The following is a 20,946-nucleotide window of genomic DNA, read 5'->3' on the forward strand; positions in this document are numbered from 1 at the left end:
AAAATATATGTTTATAAAAAATAAAAAATTAAAAAAAAAAATATTAGAAAGTACTGATATTTTTTGGCAAAGGGATCAATCTTTGTGAAATATAAACCTCAAGAAATTGACTACCTGATCTATAAATATTCAAAAGATATTGCTCTCTTTATGCATATTATCTATAGGCTAGCATAACTTTTTTTCTTAAGATTATACTTGATGGGGACGCCTGGGTGGTTCAGTTGCTGAGCATCTGCCTTCAGCTCAGGTCATGATCTCAGTGTCCTGGGATCAAGCCGCAGGTCGGGCTCCCTGCTCCAGGGGAAGTCTGCTTCTCTCTCTCCTACACCCCCTACTTCTGTTCCCTCTCTTGCTGTGTCTCTTTCTGTCAAATAAATAAATAAAAGATTATACTTGATGTTCAGCATGCATAAATTTTATTCCTTCAGCCTTCAAAATATGTTCATATGTTATACATAACTAACAGTGTTACAAATGATGTCTTCTAATATCTTAAATGAGAGTCCTACAATTTTTATTTTTAATCAGACCATTTACAGTTATCAGAGCTACTCCTACCACGTACTAATCCTCACAGCAGAAGAAAAAGAATACAGAAGTGTCTTTCGGCTGCCAAACCCCAAAACAAAAATTTCCATGGAAACTGGATAGAAAGATAAAAGAACAAAGCAGTCCTTTATAAAATTCTCCCTGGTCCAGATTACTTTTATTTTCAGGTATGAGGTACATGCAATGTCTATCAAACTTCAGATAATTTCCATAACTAAAATAGAGGGAACTAAAGACTGAAGGGAAAAAAGTGACACTGTGATCTGATTTAGTTAATAAAAAAAAAGAAGAAAATCACTGGATACTTACTTGTATTCCAGGAGGACCTGGATATCCTGGATTACCCTTTGGTCCTGGCAGTGATGACATAATTATACTGCCTGGTTCTCCCTGAAAGAAATCATCAGTAACAGTTATGACACAAGAAAATGGGCAAGAGCACAAAAAAAAATCTGAAAATTAAATCTGTCATATAAATGTTCTGAAGATTAGGCTATCTCAGTAATTAACATGAATAAATTCACCTTTTAAAGGGAAATGGGGAAGTGGCCATAATACACTGAAGTACAACCGATTTATTAAAAGCCTGTGGTACCTTCAGTTACCTATTCACTAAAAAACGTTTATTAATTATTACTATTTTCCAAGAACTGTTAGGCTCTGAATACTCAGTAGTGAAGGAGATAAGCAAGACCTCTGTCCTCATGGTGATATCAATGTACTGGCTTTGAAATGCAGATCATAACATGTAAATAAGATGACAAAAGGTTCAGTTAAAGGCTATGGAGAAAAAGAACATGGTACATGATAAAGAAAGTGGAGAACTGAAAAGAAGTGATAATTATGTGACATGATAGAGGCACTAATTAGTGTTATGATGGCAACCATAATATATAAATGTATCAAATTAACATGTTACATACCTTAAATTTATACAGTGTTACACATTAAATATATTTCATTTAAAAAAAGATACAGTGGAAGAATTAGTTTGGGTACTTGAAAAAGAGCAATCCATGAAGGCAACATGGAGGCTGAGATCTAAAGGATAATCAAGAGTCAGCCAGGTAAAAATGGGTTAAGAGTATTAGGTAGTTGAAGTAGCATCTACAAAGGTCCCAAAAAATGAAGAGCTTGGTACATTCAAATGACTTCATGCAGACCAGTGTGATCAGTGAGCCAAGGGAAAAGTGGTTTAAAGACAAGTCTGGAAATGTAAGCAGGGTCCAGAACATGCAGGTCTTATAGGCCTTGAAAAAGAATATGGACTGTATCTCAGATGCAGTGGGAAGCCCTTGAAAGTTTATAAGCAGTGAGATTAAATTACTGGTTTATGTTTTTTTTTTTTTTTTTTTTTTTTTTTAGTTTTTAAAAAAATTTTTATTAACATATAATGTATTATTAGCCCAAGGGGTACAGGTCTGTGAATTGCCAGGTTTACACACTTCAAAGCACTCACCATAGCACATACCCTCCCCATAGCACATACCCTCCCCATGTCCACAACCCAGTCAATTCACTTCTTAAGTGACTCTAATACACTATTTACGCATTTTATAATTCTATTATTTATGATGTTATTCTTGAGTATTTAATCTAGAATAAGTCAAGCTGTGAGGTGAGGGATAGTAGTGGGGAAAAAAAAGACTAATTAAGAAGAAGCTATTATAATAGTCCAGATGAGACAATATGGTTAGTGTGGTAGCACTGAAGAGGGAGACAAGTAGATGAATTTAAGATACATTTTATAGGCAAAATTAACAGTATTTAGTGGTAGAATGGAATGAGGAGGTGTGTGAAGGAGTAGAAGATGTAAATACTAACTTTCAGGTTTCAGGGGTCTGGGTTAACTTTGAACATGTTAATTTGAATGTCTCAGAGATATCTGAGTAGAGATGTCAGGGAGGCAGTTTAATACATGCATCTAATGCATAAGAAAAGTCTAGAGATATAAATGTAGGTATTCAGTAGCTATAGAGTAAACAATACCATGAGTTTTAACAATATTGCTAGGCACAGAAGAGAAAAAGGGGTCAGAACTGTGTCCTGATACCTGCTACATAGAATAGAATGAGCTCCTATAGCAGACCGTGATGACCAAAGACATATAGGAGAAATATCATGAAAGGATAGTGTCACAGAAGTCAGGGAAAAAGAGCATTTCTAGAGGGAGCAGATGGTCAACTGCACCAAAATGTGATGGGAACTGAAAGTATCAGAGAAGAAACTCGAGGGGCGCCTGGCTGGCTCAGTTAAGTGTCTGCCTTCAGCTCAGGTCATGATCCCGGGGTACTATGACCAAGCCTGGTGTTGGGCTCCCCACTCAGAGGTGAGTCTGCTTTTCCCTTTCCCTCTGCCCCTACCCCTGCTCATGCTCCTTCTCTCTCTCAAATAAAATCTTTTTTTTTTTTTAAAGAAGAAAAGAAAATTGAGTCTGATATACACATTTACACGTGTATCAACACACAGAAGATACTTCCATGGAACAAAGGAGATTACTTAAGGAGGGCTTGTAGGTAACCACACAAATTTGTAGAAACATCTATTTTAAGGCAGAAGTCAGACATTATCTGATGATGATGATGATGATGATGATGATGATTAGCTTTCTAAATATCTTATTCAAAATGTTTACTTTTCTAGTATGAGATGCTTACCTTCATACCTGGGATCCCAGGAGGTCCCTATTATTAAAAAGATAAGGATTATTTTATATATATGAGAGGGGTGCGAGCAAAAGAACACACTGCTTTCCAAATAGAGTCAATTAAATAGATTACTGTAGGGTCATTCTAAGTAAACAGTATCTTAGGATACATAAAGATGACATTTATATTAAATACAACAGAATCCTTGCTTTTATCCAGCACAGAGCTGTATTACCAACTCCTTTTTAAAAAGAATCTTTTTATAGTTTACTAGTTTTCAATGCTCCACACGAATGGACTGAGCTCACTTTCTACACTTCTGCTTCTGTCAATTCCTGTCTTCATTATAATCTCAAATTGTGTAACTTACTGGAGGACCCTGTAAACCAGGAAAACCGGGACTTCCTGGAAATCCACGTTCTCCCTAGGAGGTAAAAATAATAGAGTATGGAAGAACAAGAAACAAAGCATAACTCTACCAATAAACAATAAGTTGTTGAAAAGATTCCTGTAAAAGTCTTTCTGAAACATGCCAGGTTGCCAAAAACTTATTATTCTCCCCTTTCAAATTACTTCAATATCAACTGTCCGTATCAGTTCAGCTTTCTAAGATACTTTTATCCCTACTCATCAATCCTAATCTGAAATAAAGAAAAAATCTTCTACCCCAGTCATTTCCTTCTGACAAATCCATTTTGAGATGATCACACCAAAGACTCCTGGCCATCATCACATTTAATAGTTAATGATTTATCTCAATTTCCTGCCCATGCATTAAATAGATTCTTATTTTAACTGCCTTATCGCATTTTTCTTTTATTATAAGCTATTTCAAATTATTTTTGTAAAGAGGAAAAGATGGTAAGAAAGAATGCCATTAATATCACTAAAAGGACAATAACAGCAATTGTTCTGGCAATTGCAGGTCATTATGTTTTCTAGGTACCCGATTTTTCTCACTCACCATTGTAAAGTACTAATATGGACACTTGGTTTGGAAAACAAAAGTAAAATTGCTGTAGAAGAACCCCAATGCAACCTCGTTTCTAATGTCTACATGCTATAGTAATCCTAGACACATCCTTCTCAAAGGATTAAAAGAGTAAGATTATTATAGCTGTGGGCCTTTGAGTTACTTTGTCCAGTACTCCTCTCTCCATCACTTTTTACATATGTAAAAAACTGGCCCAGAGACCTGTACATCAAGTTTAGAAGACAGAAAACAAAAGAAACCATATATTCTGATTCCATCTCTAGGGCTCATTCTATTAGTTTCATAGTAAGAAATATTTAAAAATATTAATCTGAAAGTATACATAATAAATTCAATTAAAAAATTTGTTGCTCACATAATAGGGGGCCTCACACATAAACTAATCATGAGATCTGCTAAGGTGCTGCTTTATAAAAAGAAAGAAAACATCCCTTTCATCATATAGTAGACTATATGCATTGTGGATACATTGGTCTTCAAATTTAGAATTTTGGCTAGTGGTCTTTTTGTTGCTCAAGGCATGCTGGCAAATAAACAAATAACCAGAATAGACACAAGAATGTAACCCACTTTAAAAGCAATGTTCCATGCAAACTACTCCACGTTAGTCCTGTCACTGTAAGGCTGCCCCAGCTGAAATGAGGGAGTTGGGGGAAATTGGAAGGGGAGGTAAATCATGAGAGACTATGGACTCTGAAAAACAATCTGAGGGGTTTGAAGGGGTGGGGGGTGGGAGCTTGGGGTACCAGGTGGTGGGTATTGGAGAGGGCATGGATTGCATGGAGCACTGGGTGTGGTGAAAAAATAATGAATACTGTTATGCTGAAAATAAATAAATTTAATTTAAAAAAAAAGAACTCATGTAAGCCTCACAAATCCCCAGCCCCCAAAAATGTTGGTGGCAAAGGTCACTGTGACCTGGAGCAATATTGGAGGTAAAAATAATTTTATTGCCTTCACGTATATATTGCAACAATTACCACAAAATACAGTCTTCATAATACAAAAGAGTTTGTTCAAGTTATTTTAAATATGTACCCCAATACAACATCTGACACATGCCACTAAGTTAGAAGGATCGAGGATATTTCATAAACAATTCCACAGAAAATATGTGCAGAATGGAAAATGCCAAAAGGATATACAGAAAATAAAAACATTGCATTAGTAGACAGGAAAATGAGAAAAGTGAGGGAATAAGAACAGAGGCTATAATAAACAATCTGTCAAAAAAGCAAATTTTTCTCATTTTTTATCCTTGCTATCATCTTATAATAAATTCAAACAGTTGATGAAAGGTAAGAAAAGTGGGTTGGAAAAATGTTTTTCATTTGTAAGGTTTTATTTTTCTTTTTAAATACTAAATTCATTTTAGCTGATGGAGAAGAGTTTCCATTTTCATACTAATAGTTTATAGTAAAAGTTAATGTCCTGTATTACAGGTAGATTTTTAGGATTTTTCTTAAGTTATTAGGCAAGGTAAAAAAAATTCAAAAACATGAACTTTTGAAATCTTACATTGTACCTAGTTTTAAAAAAGGCAAAGGTAATGAATGACATTCATTAAGTATTACTCTTAACAACTAACATAATATCTGAAACTTATATACCCTAATTCCTTTTTAACTCTCATCCTACTTTACACTAAAGTCAAAATAGGATTCAGTAAATAATCTTTAATCTAATGTAATATCTCAGCTGACTATCCATGTCTAAAGAATTGATCTTTCAATATATTGAAAGTTTTAACACAAAACATATCCTATATATGTCTTAGACATGAAGCTAAAATATCTCTAATATTCTTCATACTGATTTCCTTAAACTTTAAAATCTATTATTATCAAGCATATTGCCTAAGATTAAGTTGAAAAAAAAAAATCTCACCTTGGTTCCATTGCATCCAGGGATACCTTGAGGTCCTGGGGCCCCATCATGGCCTGGCATTCCCTTTGAAAAGGGTTATAATGTATATAAGAAATATATAATATATATAAGAAATATATAATATTTCTTAGAATACTTTTGAAGGAATTTTCAATTAAAAAGCCAAATTCTACTTACAGGAAGACCTGGTGTCCCTGGAAATCCAGGAAGTCCAGGAGGACCCTATAATAAGAAAGAAATTCCTTGAACCAAAAAACAATCAGTAAGAATAAAATTATATCCTACCTAAGGGAGTTACAAAAAGTACATTTAGAATAGCAATGGACAAATGTGTCTCATTCATAATTACCACTTGCTTTCTATAAAGAAAAAAAAACCCTCCTACATGTATTTAAAAGTCTCTTCCCTGGAAACTATCGAAAAAACTCCTACTTGAGGGACCATTGTCTTCATTGCACTTAGGAGGAGTGGGCAAATTCATGGAATAAATGTCTTTCCTAAAAGATAAAGTGGTTGTCCCTGGTTTGTGATGAATACTGAATTTAGCAAGGGATGGATAAGTGGCAAATATATCTGCTCCTGCAAACATCAGTGTGATCGCTCCAAAAATTCTTCAAATTTCCCTGTCAGAATTGGCAAAAATACAAGTTTGGCAATATTCTTTGTAGGTGAGACTCTGTGAAAGAGGTGCTCTTACACACAGCTAATGGGATTCAAATATCATGGAGAGAAATTTGAAGTAGCTAGCAAAATTACACAGTTTTACATTTTAAAGCAACCCACTTCTAAGAACCTATCCCAAAGGTACACTAGAAATTATGAAACAAAATCTCAATTTCAAGGTTACTGATTACAGAATTGTTATAACTAAAGTTTAAGAAATATGACATAGGGGTGCCTAGGTGGCTTACTAGGTTGGGCATTTGCCTTTAGCTCAGGACATGATCCTCAAGTCCTGGGATTGAGCCCCACGTTGGGCTCCCTGCTCACTGGGGAGTCTGCTTCTCCTTCCCCCTGCTCATGGATGCATTCTCTGTCGCTCTTAGTCTCTCTCCCTCCCTCTCAAATAAATAAATAAATAAATAAATAAATAAATAAATAACATCTTAAAAAAAAGACAGAGAGAGAGAGAAATGGCTATGGTGAGTGCTGTGAAATGTGTAAGCCTGATGATTCATAGACCTGTACCCCTGACGGACACAGCCTGTAACATGTAATACATTATATGTTAATAAAAATAATTAAAAGAAATCACCATATAACCATAATTATCGCTAAACACTAGGAACAATAGGGGCATGACAAATAAATTATGGCACATCCACATAATGTAAACCTATGCAGCCCTTTAAAAGAATAAGAAAGATTTCTGTGCACTGAAATATGTAGTAATCTCCAGGACACGATGCTAAGTAAAAGAAACAAAGTGTAAGTAGCATGTATAATATGCAACACTTTTATAAGAAGGGTGGAGACACCAAACAGTGAAAAGATAATCAAAAAATAATCAAAATAACTACATCTATCTTTGGGGTAAATACCCAGTAGTGCAACTGCAGGGTCATAGGGAAGCTCTATTTTTAATTTCTTAAGGAATCTCCACACTGTTTTCCAAAGTGGCTGCACCAACTTCCATTCCCACCAACAAGAGGGTTACCCTTTCTCCACATCCTCTCCAACACACATAGTTTACTGTCTCGTTAATTTTGGCCATTCTAACTAGTGTAAGGTGGTATCTCAATGTGGTTTTGATTTGAATCTCCCTGATGGCTAGTGATGATGAACATTTTTTTAAATTTATTTTTTATTTTCAGCATAACAGTATTCATTATTTTTGCACCACACCCAGTGCTCCATGCAATCCGTGCCCTTCATAATACCCACCACCTGGTACCCCGACCACCCACCCCCCCCCTTCAAAATCTTCAGATTGTTTTTCAGAGACCATAGTCTCTCATGGTTCATCTCCCCTTCCAATTTCTCCCAACTCCCTTCTCCTCTCTATCTCACCATGTCCTCCATGCTATTTGTTATGCTCCACAAATAAGTGAAACCATACGATAATTGACTCTCTCTGCTTGACTTATTTCACTCAGCATAATCTCTTCTAGTCCCATCCATGTTGCTACAAAAGTTGGGTATTCGTCCTTTCTGATGGAGGCATAATACTCCATAGTGTATATGGGCCACATCTTCCTTATCCATTCGTCCGTTGAAGGGCATCTTGGTTCTTTCCATAGTTTGGCGACTGTGGCCATTGCTGCTATAAACATTGGGGTACAGATGGCCCTTCTTTTCACGACATCTGTATCTTTGGGGTAAATACCCAGTAGTGCAATGGCAGGGTCATAGGGAAGGTCTATTTTTAATTTCTTGAGGAATCTCCACACTGTTCTCCAAAGAGGCTGTACCAACTTGCATTCCCACCAACAGTGGAAGAGGGTTCCCCTTTCTCCACATCCCCTCCAACACATGTTCTTTCCTGTCTTCCTAATTTTGGCCATTCTTACTGGTGTAAGGTGATATCTCAATGTGGTTTTAATTTGAATCTCCCTAATGGATAGTGATGATGAACATTTTTTCATGTGTCTGATAGCTATTTGTATGTCTTCATTGGAAAAGTCTGTTCATATCTTCTGCCCATTTTTTGATATGATTGTCTGTTTTGTGTGTGTTGAGTTTGAGCAGTTCTTTATAGATCCTGGATATCAACCTTTTGTCTGTACTTTCATTTGCAAATATCTTCTCCCATTCCGTGGGTTGCCTCTTTGTTTTCTTGACTGTTTCCTTGGCTGTGCAAAAGCTTTTGATTTTGATGAAGTCCCAAAAGTTCATTTTCGCTTTTGTTTCCTTTGCCTTTGGAGACATGATGATGAACATTTTTTCATGTGTCTGATATCCATTTGCATGTCTTCATTGGAGAAATGTCTGTTCATGTCAAAGATACAGATGTAGTGAAAAGAAGGGCCATCTGTACCCCAATGTTCATAGCAGCAATGGCCACAGTCGCCAAACTGTGGAAAGAACCAAGATGCCCTTCAACGGACGACTGGATAAGGAAGATGTAGTCCATATACACTATGGAGTATTATGCCTCCATCAGAAAGGATGAATACCCAACTTTTGTAGCAACATGGACGGGACTAGAAGAGATTATGCTGAGTGAAAGAAGTCAAGCAGAGAGAGTCAATTATCATATGGTTTCACTTATTTCTGGAGCATAAGAAATAACACGGAGGATAGGGGGAGATGGAGAGCAGAAGGGAGTTGAGGGAAATTGGAGGGGGACATGAAACATGAGAGACTACTGACTCTGAAAAATAATATGAGGGTTTTGAATGGTCTGGGGGTGGGAAGGTAGGTGAGCCTGATGTTGGGTATTATGAAGGGCACATATTGCATGGAGCACTGAATGTGGTGCATAAACCATGAATTCTGGTACACTGAAAAGAAATTTAAAAAATAAAAAATTTTTAAAAAATTACGTATAATGGGAAAAAGGTAGAGGCAAGGGGAAAAACAATGGGGGATGGCAAGAATAGGTAGGAAGCATCTCTGACTATACCATTATTAGAAAGCAATGTAAATATTTTAAATAATTAAAAATAACAAGTAAGAAGAGGCTAAAAGAGAAAACTATTAAAAATTGAAACAAACTGGAACCAATGGTGTGCAGCGTTGGTGGTATAGTGGTGAGCATAGCTGCCTTCCAAACTGGAACCAATGAACTTAATATATATCTGGTTGTTGACATAAACCATGCAAAGAAAAAAATTACTTCAAGTACCTTTAAAACAGATATTTCACCTGTACTTTATTAGTGAAACCAGCCAATTCAAAGAGGAAAAAAGAACAGCAAAGGAATAATGGCACTTAAGAATTCTATCATTACAACTAAAATTGAAATCGTTATTTTGTTCACTTCAAATTGTTATTTTGAAGGTATCATAGTTATATTGTAGGATAAAGAAAATAATAAATTATATTAATGTTATTAGGAATCAAGATTTTCACCAAAGGGAGGGGAAGGTGGCAGGGGAAAGAGAAAGTATATGAACTCTTATCACTTTAAGTTTCAATTGGAAGTAATAATATAAACTCATGATATTTTTTCTCTTTAGAAAATACTTTTTTCTTAATTCTGTCAACTGAAAAGACACCAAAATAACTGACTACCCATAGCAAAGAAAACCCCTAACATTAGACTATGGTATCTAAATCGTATTTTTTACTAGAAAGAGCCTAGAATCAGATACATGGCCAATTTCAGATCTGGAGAGGAAATGTACAAAATGAGCCTGAGGAGTCCTGTATCAAACAGCAAGGGCTTTTGATCTTGATGAAATCCCAATAGTTCATTTTTGCCCTTGCTTCCCTTGCCTTTTGCGTTGTTCCTAGGAAGATGTTGCTGCGGCTGAGGTCGAAGAGGTTGCTGCCTGTGTTCTCTTCAAGGATTTTGATGGATTCCTTTTGCACATTGAGGTCCTTCATCCATTTTGAGTCTATTTTCGTGTGTGGTGTAAGGAAATGGTCCAATTTCATTTTTCTGCATGTGGCTGTCCAATTTTCCCAGCACCATTTATTGAAGAGGCTGTCTTTTTTCCATTGGACATTCTTTCCTGCTTTGTTGAAGATTAGTTGACCATAGAGTTGAGAGTCTATTGGGATTTCATCAAGATCAAAAGCTTTTGCACAGCAAAGGAAACAGTTAACAAAATCAAAAGACAACTGACAGAATGGGAGAAGATATTTGCAAACGACATATCAGATAAAGGACTAGTGTCCAGAATCTATAAAGAACTTAGCAAACTCAACACCCAAAGAACAAATAATCCAATCAAGAAATGGGCAGAAGACATGAACAGACATTTCTGCAAAGAAGACATCCAGATGGCCAACAGACACATGAAAAAGTGCTCCATATCACTCGGCATCAGGGAAATACAAATCAAAACCACAATGCGATATCACCTCACACCAGTCAGAATGGCTAAAATCAACAAGTCAGGAAATGAGAGATGCTGGCGAGGATGCGGAGAAAGGGGAACCCTCCTACACTGTTGGTGGGAATGCAAGCTGGTGCAACCTCTCTGGAAAACAGCATGGAGGTTCCTCAAAATGTTGAAAATAGAACTGCCCTATGACCCAGCAATTGCACTATTGGGTATTTACCCTAAAGATACAAATGTAGTGATCCAAAGGGGCACATGCACCCGAATGTTTATAGCAGCAATGTCCACAATAGCCAAACTATGGAAAGAACCTAGATGTCCATCAACAGATGAATGGATCAAGAAGATGTGGTATATATACACAATGGAATACTATGCAGCCATCAAAAGAAATGAAATCTTGCCATTTGCGACAACATGGATGGAACTAGAGCGTATCATGCTTAGCGAAATAAGTCAGGTGGAGAAAGACAACTATCATATGATCTCCCTGATATGAGGAAGTGGTGTTGCAACATGGGGGCTTAAGTGGGTACGAGAAGAATAAATGAAAGAAGATGGGATTGGGAGGGAGACAAACCATAAGTGACTCTTAATCTCACAAAACAAACTGAGGGTTGCTGGGGGGAGGGGGTTTGGGAGAAGGGGGTGGGATTATGGACATTGGGGAGGGTATGTGCTTTGGTGAGTGCTGTGAAGTGTGTAAACCTGGTGATTCACAGACCTGTACCCCTGGGGATAAAAATATATGTTTATAAAAAAATAAAAAATTATATTTTAAAAAAAAAAGCAAGGAAGTTATAAAAAATCAATATTTTTTTTCAAAAGGACACAGGACAGGGGCCAACTTAAAGGGATTCTCACAAGCCAAAGATAGGATAATTTGGCTTCAAAAAGAATAATGAGTATAAGTGACTGGTCCCATAAATTCCATGTGTTTATAATGATAACAAATTCTTAAAACCTTCCCGACCATCACTCAAAGTTGCTGGTGTACTATCTCACTACCATGGATCTAGGCAATGGTCACCAATAAATACTAAACCATTAGATGAAAGTTGATGGGGAAATTCCGATGGCAAAATCAGGCTCATATACCTGAGACGACTGATCAAGCCTAACATCAAAAAAGTGGGATAACAGATGTTTGTGCCATAAGATGTAATTCATTAGTAAGTATGCAGCACTATGTATATAGTATTCTTTTTCTATTTTCTTTCATATTTTGCAGTATAATTTATGTATAGTATAATATACAAATCTTAAGTACACAGATCTTTCTATATCCCCAGAAAGTTCTCTAGTACCTCTTATAAGGTAACCTCCAGTCTGCATGAAATATGGGGGCAGACGAACAATGAAAACGACATCTTGGGGGTGCCTGGGTGGTTCAGCCAGTTGCGCATCTGCCTTCGGCTCAAGTCATTATCCCAAAGTCCTGGGATAGAATCCAGCATCCCCTTACCTGCTCAGCGGGGAGTCTGCTTCTCCCTCTCCTTCTGCCCCCCGCCCCGCCCCCCGCTCATGCACATGCACTCTCTTTCACTCATTCACTCTCAAATCTCTCAAATAAATACAATCTTAAAAATATATAAAAAGAAATAAATGACTTCATGAAGAAATAGTCATATCCAGAACGTAGAATGAAGTATAATACAAATGACCCAGTTTCTCCAATAGCATAATAAAAGAGGCTTAAGACACACAGCAACCAAATACAGTATGTGGAACTTGATTGGATCCTGGTTTGAACAAACCTACTGTTAAAGGACATCTACCATAGAAATCTTAATAAGGACTGAGTTTTAAAGTATATTTGAAAAATTACTGCTACTTTTTTGAGGTGTAATAATGGTATACTGGTCATGTGGCTATCAGTAGACATACTGAAGTATTCATTGGTGGAATGAATGATATGTGGGATTTACCTAAAAATACTCCCCCAAAATAGTGGTGGGGTATAGATGAAACAAACTTGTCAAAATGTTGCTAACTTTTATAGCTGACTGATGGGCACATGGGGTTCACTGTACTATATTCTCTGTACATTTGGGTATGCTTAAAATTTTCCATAATAAGTCTTTCAAATTTTGGATGTCAAGATTGCCTATGGGCTGAGAGGCAAGGATGAGGAACTATCGGGTTACCTATTCCTATGTACTTCTGAAGTTCTAGTTGAGGGACACAGACTACTCAGGTACTTTCAAATAGTAATTCAAAGAATGGACAAGGTTTTGAGTTTCTTTCCTGTTTATCCAGTTCCCTAAAAAACACCAGGCATGAGTAGCACAACAAACTATATGTTGTCAAGAAGTATACAGCAAACAGAATGTTTTTAATGTTTATGTAAAATTTGTACAGCTACTAAATTTCTGGAGATTAAGGGATCAGAATGTTTAACTTTCTTTGTCACATAAATAAATATGTTATGTCATCACTCATGTACTTTATACTTGTATTAAAGGGCCTTGTCAATCTATGAACACAGAATTTTGGAGCTAAAAAGCACCTTGGAGATTGTATTAACTCTCTAATTTAACAAATGAAGAAACTGAGGCTCAGAAAAGTTAAATACGGTTTTCCAAAAGCCAGGACTATTTTTAAACTAGATTCCCCCAATTCTGAAACACAATGAAAGATATATGTCAACCTAAAAGCTTTTCAGAAAAATCACTTAAATATGCACTTCTATTTTGAGACAAAACCTGGTTTTCAGAACATTAACACGAAAAATTATACATCTTAGAATTGAGAAAATGTTGTATACTTCCAAAGTAGTTACTTTTTAACACAGTGATTTAAATTAGAGCTTCCCAAACTGACTCTCTTCAAGATAACAAAGAAAATTATATTTGTATATGGTACACAAGAAGGGTACTCAACCTGAACCCAGAGGACTGAGATCACATGGTTGGGAAGTTCTGGTTTAATGTAGGATACATGTTTTTAATAAACTGATGAACTGTTAGAATTTATCACTTTTGTATTTCTTATCCATAAACTAATTTAAAATCTTACATTAGTTTAAGCAGACATCTGGATACATAGATAACTACCAAAATACTAAAGAAAGGCTAATTGTAGACATATACCAAGTCTTACATTTAACTTTTTAAAGACTATATTTCTATTTTTTCATTTTAATATGATCTTTTTCAGTTGTCTCACAATACTTCATTTGCTTTTTCTCTGTTTTGACGAGCGAAACTTTTGATATACAGCAAATATCACTTACTCTGATTCCTTTTGGTCCCGGTGGCCCTGGAATTCCATCATCACCCTGAAAAACACAATATATTTAGTTCTTGTTCCTCCAAAAATAGCCCTCAAATAACTAATTTTACATTATAACGATGAGACTTAAATTTTTGTGAATCTTTGTGAAAGTGAGAAACTTATATACCTAAGAAAGAAGCATTTATCATCGATACTGAAAGCACTGAGGTAAGTTATTAAAAAAAAAAAAAGGTCTTCACTTATTGAGAAGAAAACTGCTGACATGTAGCAGAAACTTTTTATCTGTAAAGTGAACCCTGAAAATCATACAAAACGAAGATGAAATAGTGGTACTGATACACCTCAAATCATTCATGCATAACCCAAATACAAGCTGAAAATCTGGGCAGTTTCTATATTGTGCCAATCTTCTTGCCATGCTGGTAATAAAGAGTATCATTTCTTTCCTTTTTAAGATTTTATTTCCTTGACAGAGAGGGCACACACATGGCAGGGGAAGCACAGCCAGAGGGAGTGGAAGATAGAGAAGCAAGCTCGCGGAAGAGGGAGCCTGATGTGGGGCTTGATGCTGGGCTCAATTCCAGGACCCTGGGATCATGACCTGAGCCAGAGGCAGACAATGACTGAGCCACCCAGGTGCCCCAAATAGCATCATTTCTGAGCTCAAATATGTGCTGCTCTCGAGTCTGCCATTTTAAACCCTTGCTTTGTTTTATAAGGCACTTTCTACTGGCAGAGCTCAGGAAAGAAAGAACCATAGACTTTCTAAATTTCTTCTGTAGACTCCATGAAAAAGAGGTCTTCCCACCTCTGTGTTAATCTATGTACCCATTTCTAAATTACAATTGCATTGCTGAGAATTTTAAGTTTTGCTTCATTAAGTTTTTATTAACTAGTTTTTTTAATGGAATAAAGAAAACCCAATTCTACTCCAAAAGATGAGAATTTCAGTGGAGTATGCAGCTAGTGAGGCTTTAGATAGGTTTTATTAACCTGGGACATCTTGCTTTACACAAGTGGTTTCTGAATTACACAACTCATAACCTTAGAGGTTCCACTGGAGGTTCCTTGAAGCCCACATCACAGACCTCCTTCCAACAGCGCAGTTCTATTTCTATGTTTTATGTGGGGCTTCCATAGTTTCTTATGCTACTGTTATAAATTACTACAAACTTAGTGGCTTAAAACAATACAACCTTAGAGTTCTGGAAGTCAGAAGTATGGCAGTGGTCTCTGTGGCAGAACCCTGTTGTTTTTTGGAGGTTCTAGGAGGATAATCCATTTCCTTTTTTCCAGCTTCTAGAGCAGCCAGCATTTCTCAACTCATGGCCCTCCTCAATCTTCAAAGTCAGCAATGGTTGAATGAATCTTTCTAACATTGTATCAATCTGACACTGACTCTTCTGCCTCCCTCTTCCACATTTAAAGGACCCTTGTGATTATAGTGGTACTACCCAGATAATCCAGAATAATTTCTTTAAGACCAGCTGAATAAAAGATTTAATTCTATCTGCAATCTTAATTTTGCTTGTCTCTATAACCTAACATATTCACAAGTCCTGGGGATTACATCATGGACATCATTAGGGGGTAGATGTTATTCTGCCTACTATACCTTGCTTTTTAGAAAGTTTAATAATCAACTCTTTCCACAACAGATGCATCTCTAAGGAGATTAAAGTAAATCTAATTCTATTTTAAAACAACCAGAAGGCTATTTGCTTAATGAATCTTTTTGCGTCTTTCCACTAAGGGCAGAAATAAGACAAAGATTCCTTAATACTGTGCTGGTTGTCCTAACCAACCTGGTTAAATAAGAGGAAAACAGAGGTATAAAAATTGGAAAGGTGAGGCAAAACTACCACTATTTGCAAATAATATGATTGCATGCAAGGAAAGCAAAGAAAATTACATGAAAAACTACTATAATCAGTAAGGTAATTCAGAAAGATAACTATGTGACTGTATATAAAATTAATATGAGAAAACAAATAGCTTTATTAAATATTAACTACCAGTTAGAAAACCTAATGGAAGAAAATATGCAATTTATAATAGCAAAAAGAGGTAAAATATTTAGGAACAATCTTAATAGGAAATGTACAAGATTCGTAAGAAGAAAAGCTTAAAACATTTCTGAAGTTCAAAAAGGAAAATGAAAATAAATGGAAAGACATTCCATGTTCTTGGATAATAGGAGTCAACAAAAAAAATGGTCAATTCTCAACAAATTTAGTTAAAATGTGACACAATAAAAATAGAAATAACATGAGGTTTTTTTTTTTTTCCAAACTGAATAAGGCAACTCTAAAGTTTATATGGAAAAATAAACAAGCAAGGACACTGAGGAACATTCTGGAAAAAAGAAAAATGAACATTAAGGGGAAACTGGCCCTGTCAGATAAAAAAATACAGCATAATACATCAATAATCAAAATAGTTTTGTTCTGATATTTGAAAAAGTGTATCATTGAAAGAGTATGGAACGTCTAAAAACAAGTCCATATATTCATGTAATTTGGTTTATACTGAAAGCCGCACTGCAAATCAATGGGGAAATTTACACTGGGACACATTTGTGAGGACGTCTGGAAAATAAATATAGGTGGAACCTATATAACAAACCATACACAAGAATGAATTAGAAATAGATATTTACATGAAGAAATCAAACTATTAAAATACTAGAAGAAAAAAATGGGAAAATTATTTTATAATCTTTCAGTGGGAAAGGCATTTCCTACTCAAATCCAAAAGCTGCAAAGGACCCCTGAGAAACGCACAGAGACACATAAATACACACACACACACATGCACAAACACAGGCACATACTCAGCAAAGACATGACAAACTAGGGGAAATAACTGCAACTCACAACACGGACAAAAGGTAATCACCCTAATATATAAATAGTTCATTAACACATAAATCCCCCAAGAATGCTATAGAAAAATGGGCAAATTAAAGGTCATAGCAGACAGTTCACAGAAAACACAACTGATTCTTTGACCTATGAAAAAAGCTTAATCTCACTCTTAGTAAGAGAAATACAAACTAAAAGCATTGAAAGACCATTCATTTTTAATCTATCTGATTGACAAAAAGCCGAATTTCATGATACAGGTAGGTATAAGGTATAAGGAAACTGCTCTTCTTGTATATTGCTGAGCCAAGGATAAATCATACAACTTCTTGTGGGGCAATTTGGCAGTATCCATAAAAATACAAAAATACATAAATAGCCCTCTAAGCTAGCAATATCATTTCTAGTAAAGAGATAACCCCTCATGGGGGAAAGGAAGTGTATTAAAATTGTACATCTTAGTAGCACTGTTTGTAGAAGAAAAAAACCTGAAAATTATCTAACTGATCATCAATAGTGGACTGGCTTAAAAAATTATGGTTTACATACACAATGGAATATAATGCAGTTATAAAAGATAATGAGAAGGTTCTGTGTATACTGATATGAGGTATCTACAATGTGCTTTACATGAAAAACAAAGGTCAAACATGTTGATTATGCTACCACTTTATAAACAAAGGGAGGTAAAAGTGTGTCTGTGTGTATATGAGCATGTGTGTGCATGTATATATTTGTATCTATATGCATATCCATAAAAACCACTGAATATATTCACAAGAAAGTATTAGAAATTGGTACCTATTAGGGATATGTAAAACTCAGTGGCTAATGTTCATAGGTGGAAAAGAAATATTTTTCATTATGTACTTTCTTAATTTATGTTCATTTATTTTCAAAAAACTGAATATATTATCTATCAAAAATTTATTAAATTTTATTTTTAAGAATACAGAAATCCTTTGGAAAATTATATCTATACATTCCTAATTATGTATTTGTTTAATATATCTTTACTTTCATATATAAGATATAAAGATTAAAGAACAATCCTATGAAATTTTTGACTGGGCATATATGTTAATATATATATATACACATACTAGAACACTGAATCACATAACAAGTATAAATTCAGCTATGCTGGGAAGCATGAAGTCATACTGGTGGTAGAGTCACAAAGTGTTTCAAATTTAGAATACCAAAAGTTTGGAAAGCAGTACAGCCTTCTCATTACACAGATATTAAAATGGAATCACAGTAAAATACTGGACTACTTTCTAAATCTAAAATGCATACCACCACACCTTTAAAAAATTACCATACTATTGTACAATAGTTCTAGTTAATGCTACACTATTTCAAAGGGATTTGGATGTAGTTAACTTTTTTTAAGCTGCCACAAATCTTTATTAAAAGTGCTACGTCTCAATTAGCATGGTACACAAGAAACTTAGCCCCTATTCCTGGGCAAACTCAGGTGCAAGAAATGTCACTTCATTTTTCTATGGTTCAGCTTAATTTCTATTTCAAAGCACACACTTCACTAACATGACTGAAATTTAACCTCAGTTGATTGAAGTCCCCACCTCATTTTTGTAATGCTGTGCCTAAATTATGGAGAACGTAGGGAGCTCCAAGTTGTTGAAGGGTGGGACAGTCCCCATCCCAGCTGGAATTACTGAGATGTCCCACACTAGTAGTATGTATGGATTACTGCTGACTTGGTGCTCAGTTCCAACCACTTTACTCTTTCAGATCTCTCTGCTATTTCTGTGCCACTCCTGGGTACACAAGAAACATTCTGCTGTTTTTACACTTCATTAGCCCTAAGAAATTCTGTTAAATGTCCCATCTTCTTAACTTCTATGTAGTCATTTAGAGTCTTGCTTTTTCCTTCACATACATAAAGTTCCACTCAGGAAATTCAGCACAGGTCCCTTCTGCTCTTGAATCTAACAAAACTACCATGATGTACTGTCACCTCCTCAGAGGTCATGCCCAAGCACACATGCCCAATCTATGCTCTGATATAGTTAAGTGTTTAAAAGTACTTATGTATTTAAATTAATTCCCTCCTTTATTGGAAAGACTACCTGATGAATATCCATTTCATCTCAATACTCTAGTAACATAATGTACCACTATTATGTGAAATAAGATTAGGGAAAAAAAGGTTTTTAGACTACTTTTCCTTTCTAGGCAAATGAACAGAACTGGCCTTTTCATTGTGAGTTCACCAGTCTACCTAATACAGAAGGTAAAGGACCATCAACCGAAAGAACTGTTTTTAGAAAACCCAGGAACTTCTCCGAATCTTAATATTCGCTATGTTCTCTTCCCATTCCCTATCTTAAAGTGCACATAAGACGCTATCCTCACTAATGGTAAAGGAGCGACTACCTGTGTTGCAGTCAGTGGGGATAGGACAATGGCACCTTTGGATCCATGAGCCTGGGTACAGGTCAGAAAGGCTATATGGATCTATCCTCTCATCTCTCTCTCCCACAGAATAGCCTATGTGACTTCTACCTCACCAAATTCACTGCTATACCTGTCCCAGGAAACTGTCACCAGTCTGAATTGGATAAACCGCTGAGTATGTCACCCTCCATTCAATTCCATAGATAAATACCTTACTGCTGTGCCACTGAATATAACAAATGGACATTTCTCTAAACATGGAACTTTTTAGCACCTCAGATACCCCAACCTTATTACACTGGACCTGATGTTCCCACAGTTGGACTCTGAGAGTACAGAAACAAAATGCCTCCTCACAGGTAATATTGCTCCTTTCTGAGATGGGATTAACTGAAGCATCTGGGAAAAAGGAAGTGGGATGTGCCGCTGGGCCTATTTTGACCTCAGTAGTGGTGGCCTCCTACTCCCCATAACTGTGCTCACCCTACACAAATTTTTCCAATTCTACTCAAGTACTCTACCCACCAGAGGGGACTTCTGGCTCACTGACCCCTACTACCAAGCACTGTGTATGTGTCTCCCCTGGGGTACTATTTCTTTTATAAAAGTCAGGCCTTCAACATTTTTACCAATATAACATGTACACATGGGGCATTGGTAAGAGACTGTCACGTATTCAAGACAGCCCCTCCTACTGAGTATATCAAACTAAACAGAGAAAGAGAAGAATTCCAAAAACCAGGTACTCTGGTTACTGAGAAATGACATGTTGTATTATCGATTATACTCATGTGTATTCTCCAGGCAACTTTTCCCACTCAGGGTCATTCAATTCCAAAAATGTGTGTGCAACCTGTCTTTGACCTTTACTTAACTCATTAATGAAACTACTTCAGTTTTAGCAGCAGAACGGACGAGCCTCAATTCCTTGGCCCAAACAGTGTTAGATAACAGCACAGCCCTTAACTTCCTGCTGGCCAACAAAGACGAGGTCCTCACTGGTACTGTTTCATGGGGAAAAATGGAACAGTGGGGAAGCTGGTGCTTTTGCTGGTTAAACATTTTGCTTATTACACTGCCACAGTAAAAGGCTTGATGGTTTCTTTCATTTTGGCTTGTTTTCTTAATCAGCTACTCTGACACCTGGCAGTTTAGCTCTCCAGCTCAGCTGAGCTCCTGACAAAACTTAATTTTTGTTAAAGATCTCAATAAACACATCCAATTAACAGCATCTTCCAAAAACATCTGAATATGGCAGTAATATTCATGTTTTTTAAACCAACAATAAAATATAAACTCTTAGTTATTCTATTGTTTTATTTAGACACTAATTTCTGGCTATAATCCAGTAACTTCTTAGTTGATTTGACACCTAGTCCCACATTAAA

The 20,946-nt window shown here is 36.1% G+C and overlaps 1 protein-coding gene across 1 annotated transcript in view; it reads right to left on the reverse strand.

Moving 5' to 3' along the window:
- COL4A5 (collagen type IV alpha 5 chain) overlaps nucleotides 1-20,946 on the reverse strand; it is a 244,700-nt gene that overhangs the window by 114,706 nt on the left and 109,048 nt on the right. Inside the window, exons 4-9 of the mRNA XM_059385657.1 lie at nucleotides 14,269-14,313; nucleotides 6,259-6,303; nucleotides 6,082-6,144; nucleotides 3,571-3,624; nucleotides 3,210-3,236; nucleotides 862-942 (exon numbers count right to left, since the gene is read on the reverse strand). Of these exons, the coding sequence (XP_059241640.1) occupies nucleotides 862-942; nucleotides 3,210-3,236; nucleotides 3,571-3,624; nucleotides 6,082-6,144; nucleotides 6,259-6,303; nucleotides 14,269-14,313 (315 nt within the window). The remainder of the gene's footprint in view (nucleotides 1-861; nucleotides 943-3,209; nucleotides 3,237-3,570; nucleotides 3,625-6,081; nucleotides 6,145-6,258; nucleotides 6,304-14,268; nucleotides 14,314-20,946) is intronic.

Source organism: Mustela nigripes, chromosome X (assembly GCF_022355385.1).
Source record: "Mustela nigripes isolate SB6536 chromosome X, MUSNIG.SB6536, whole genome shotgun sequence".
Lineage (NCBI taxonomy): Eukaryota > Metazoa > Chordata > Mammalia > Carnivora > Mustelidae > Mustela > Mustela nigripes.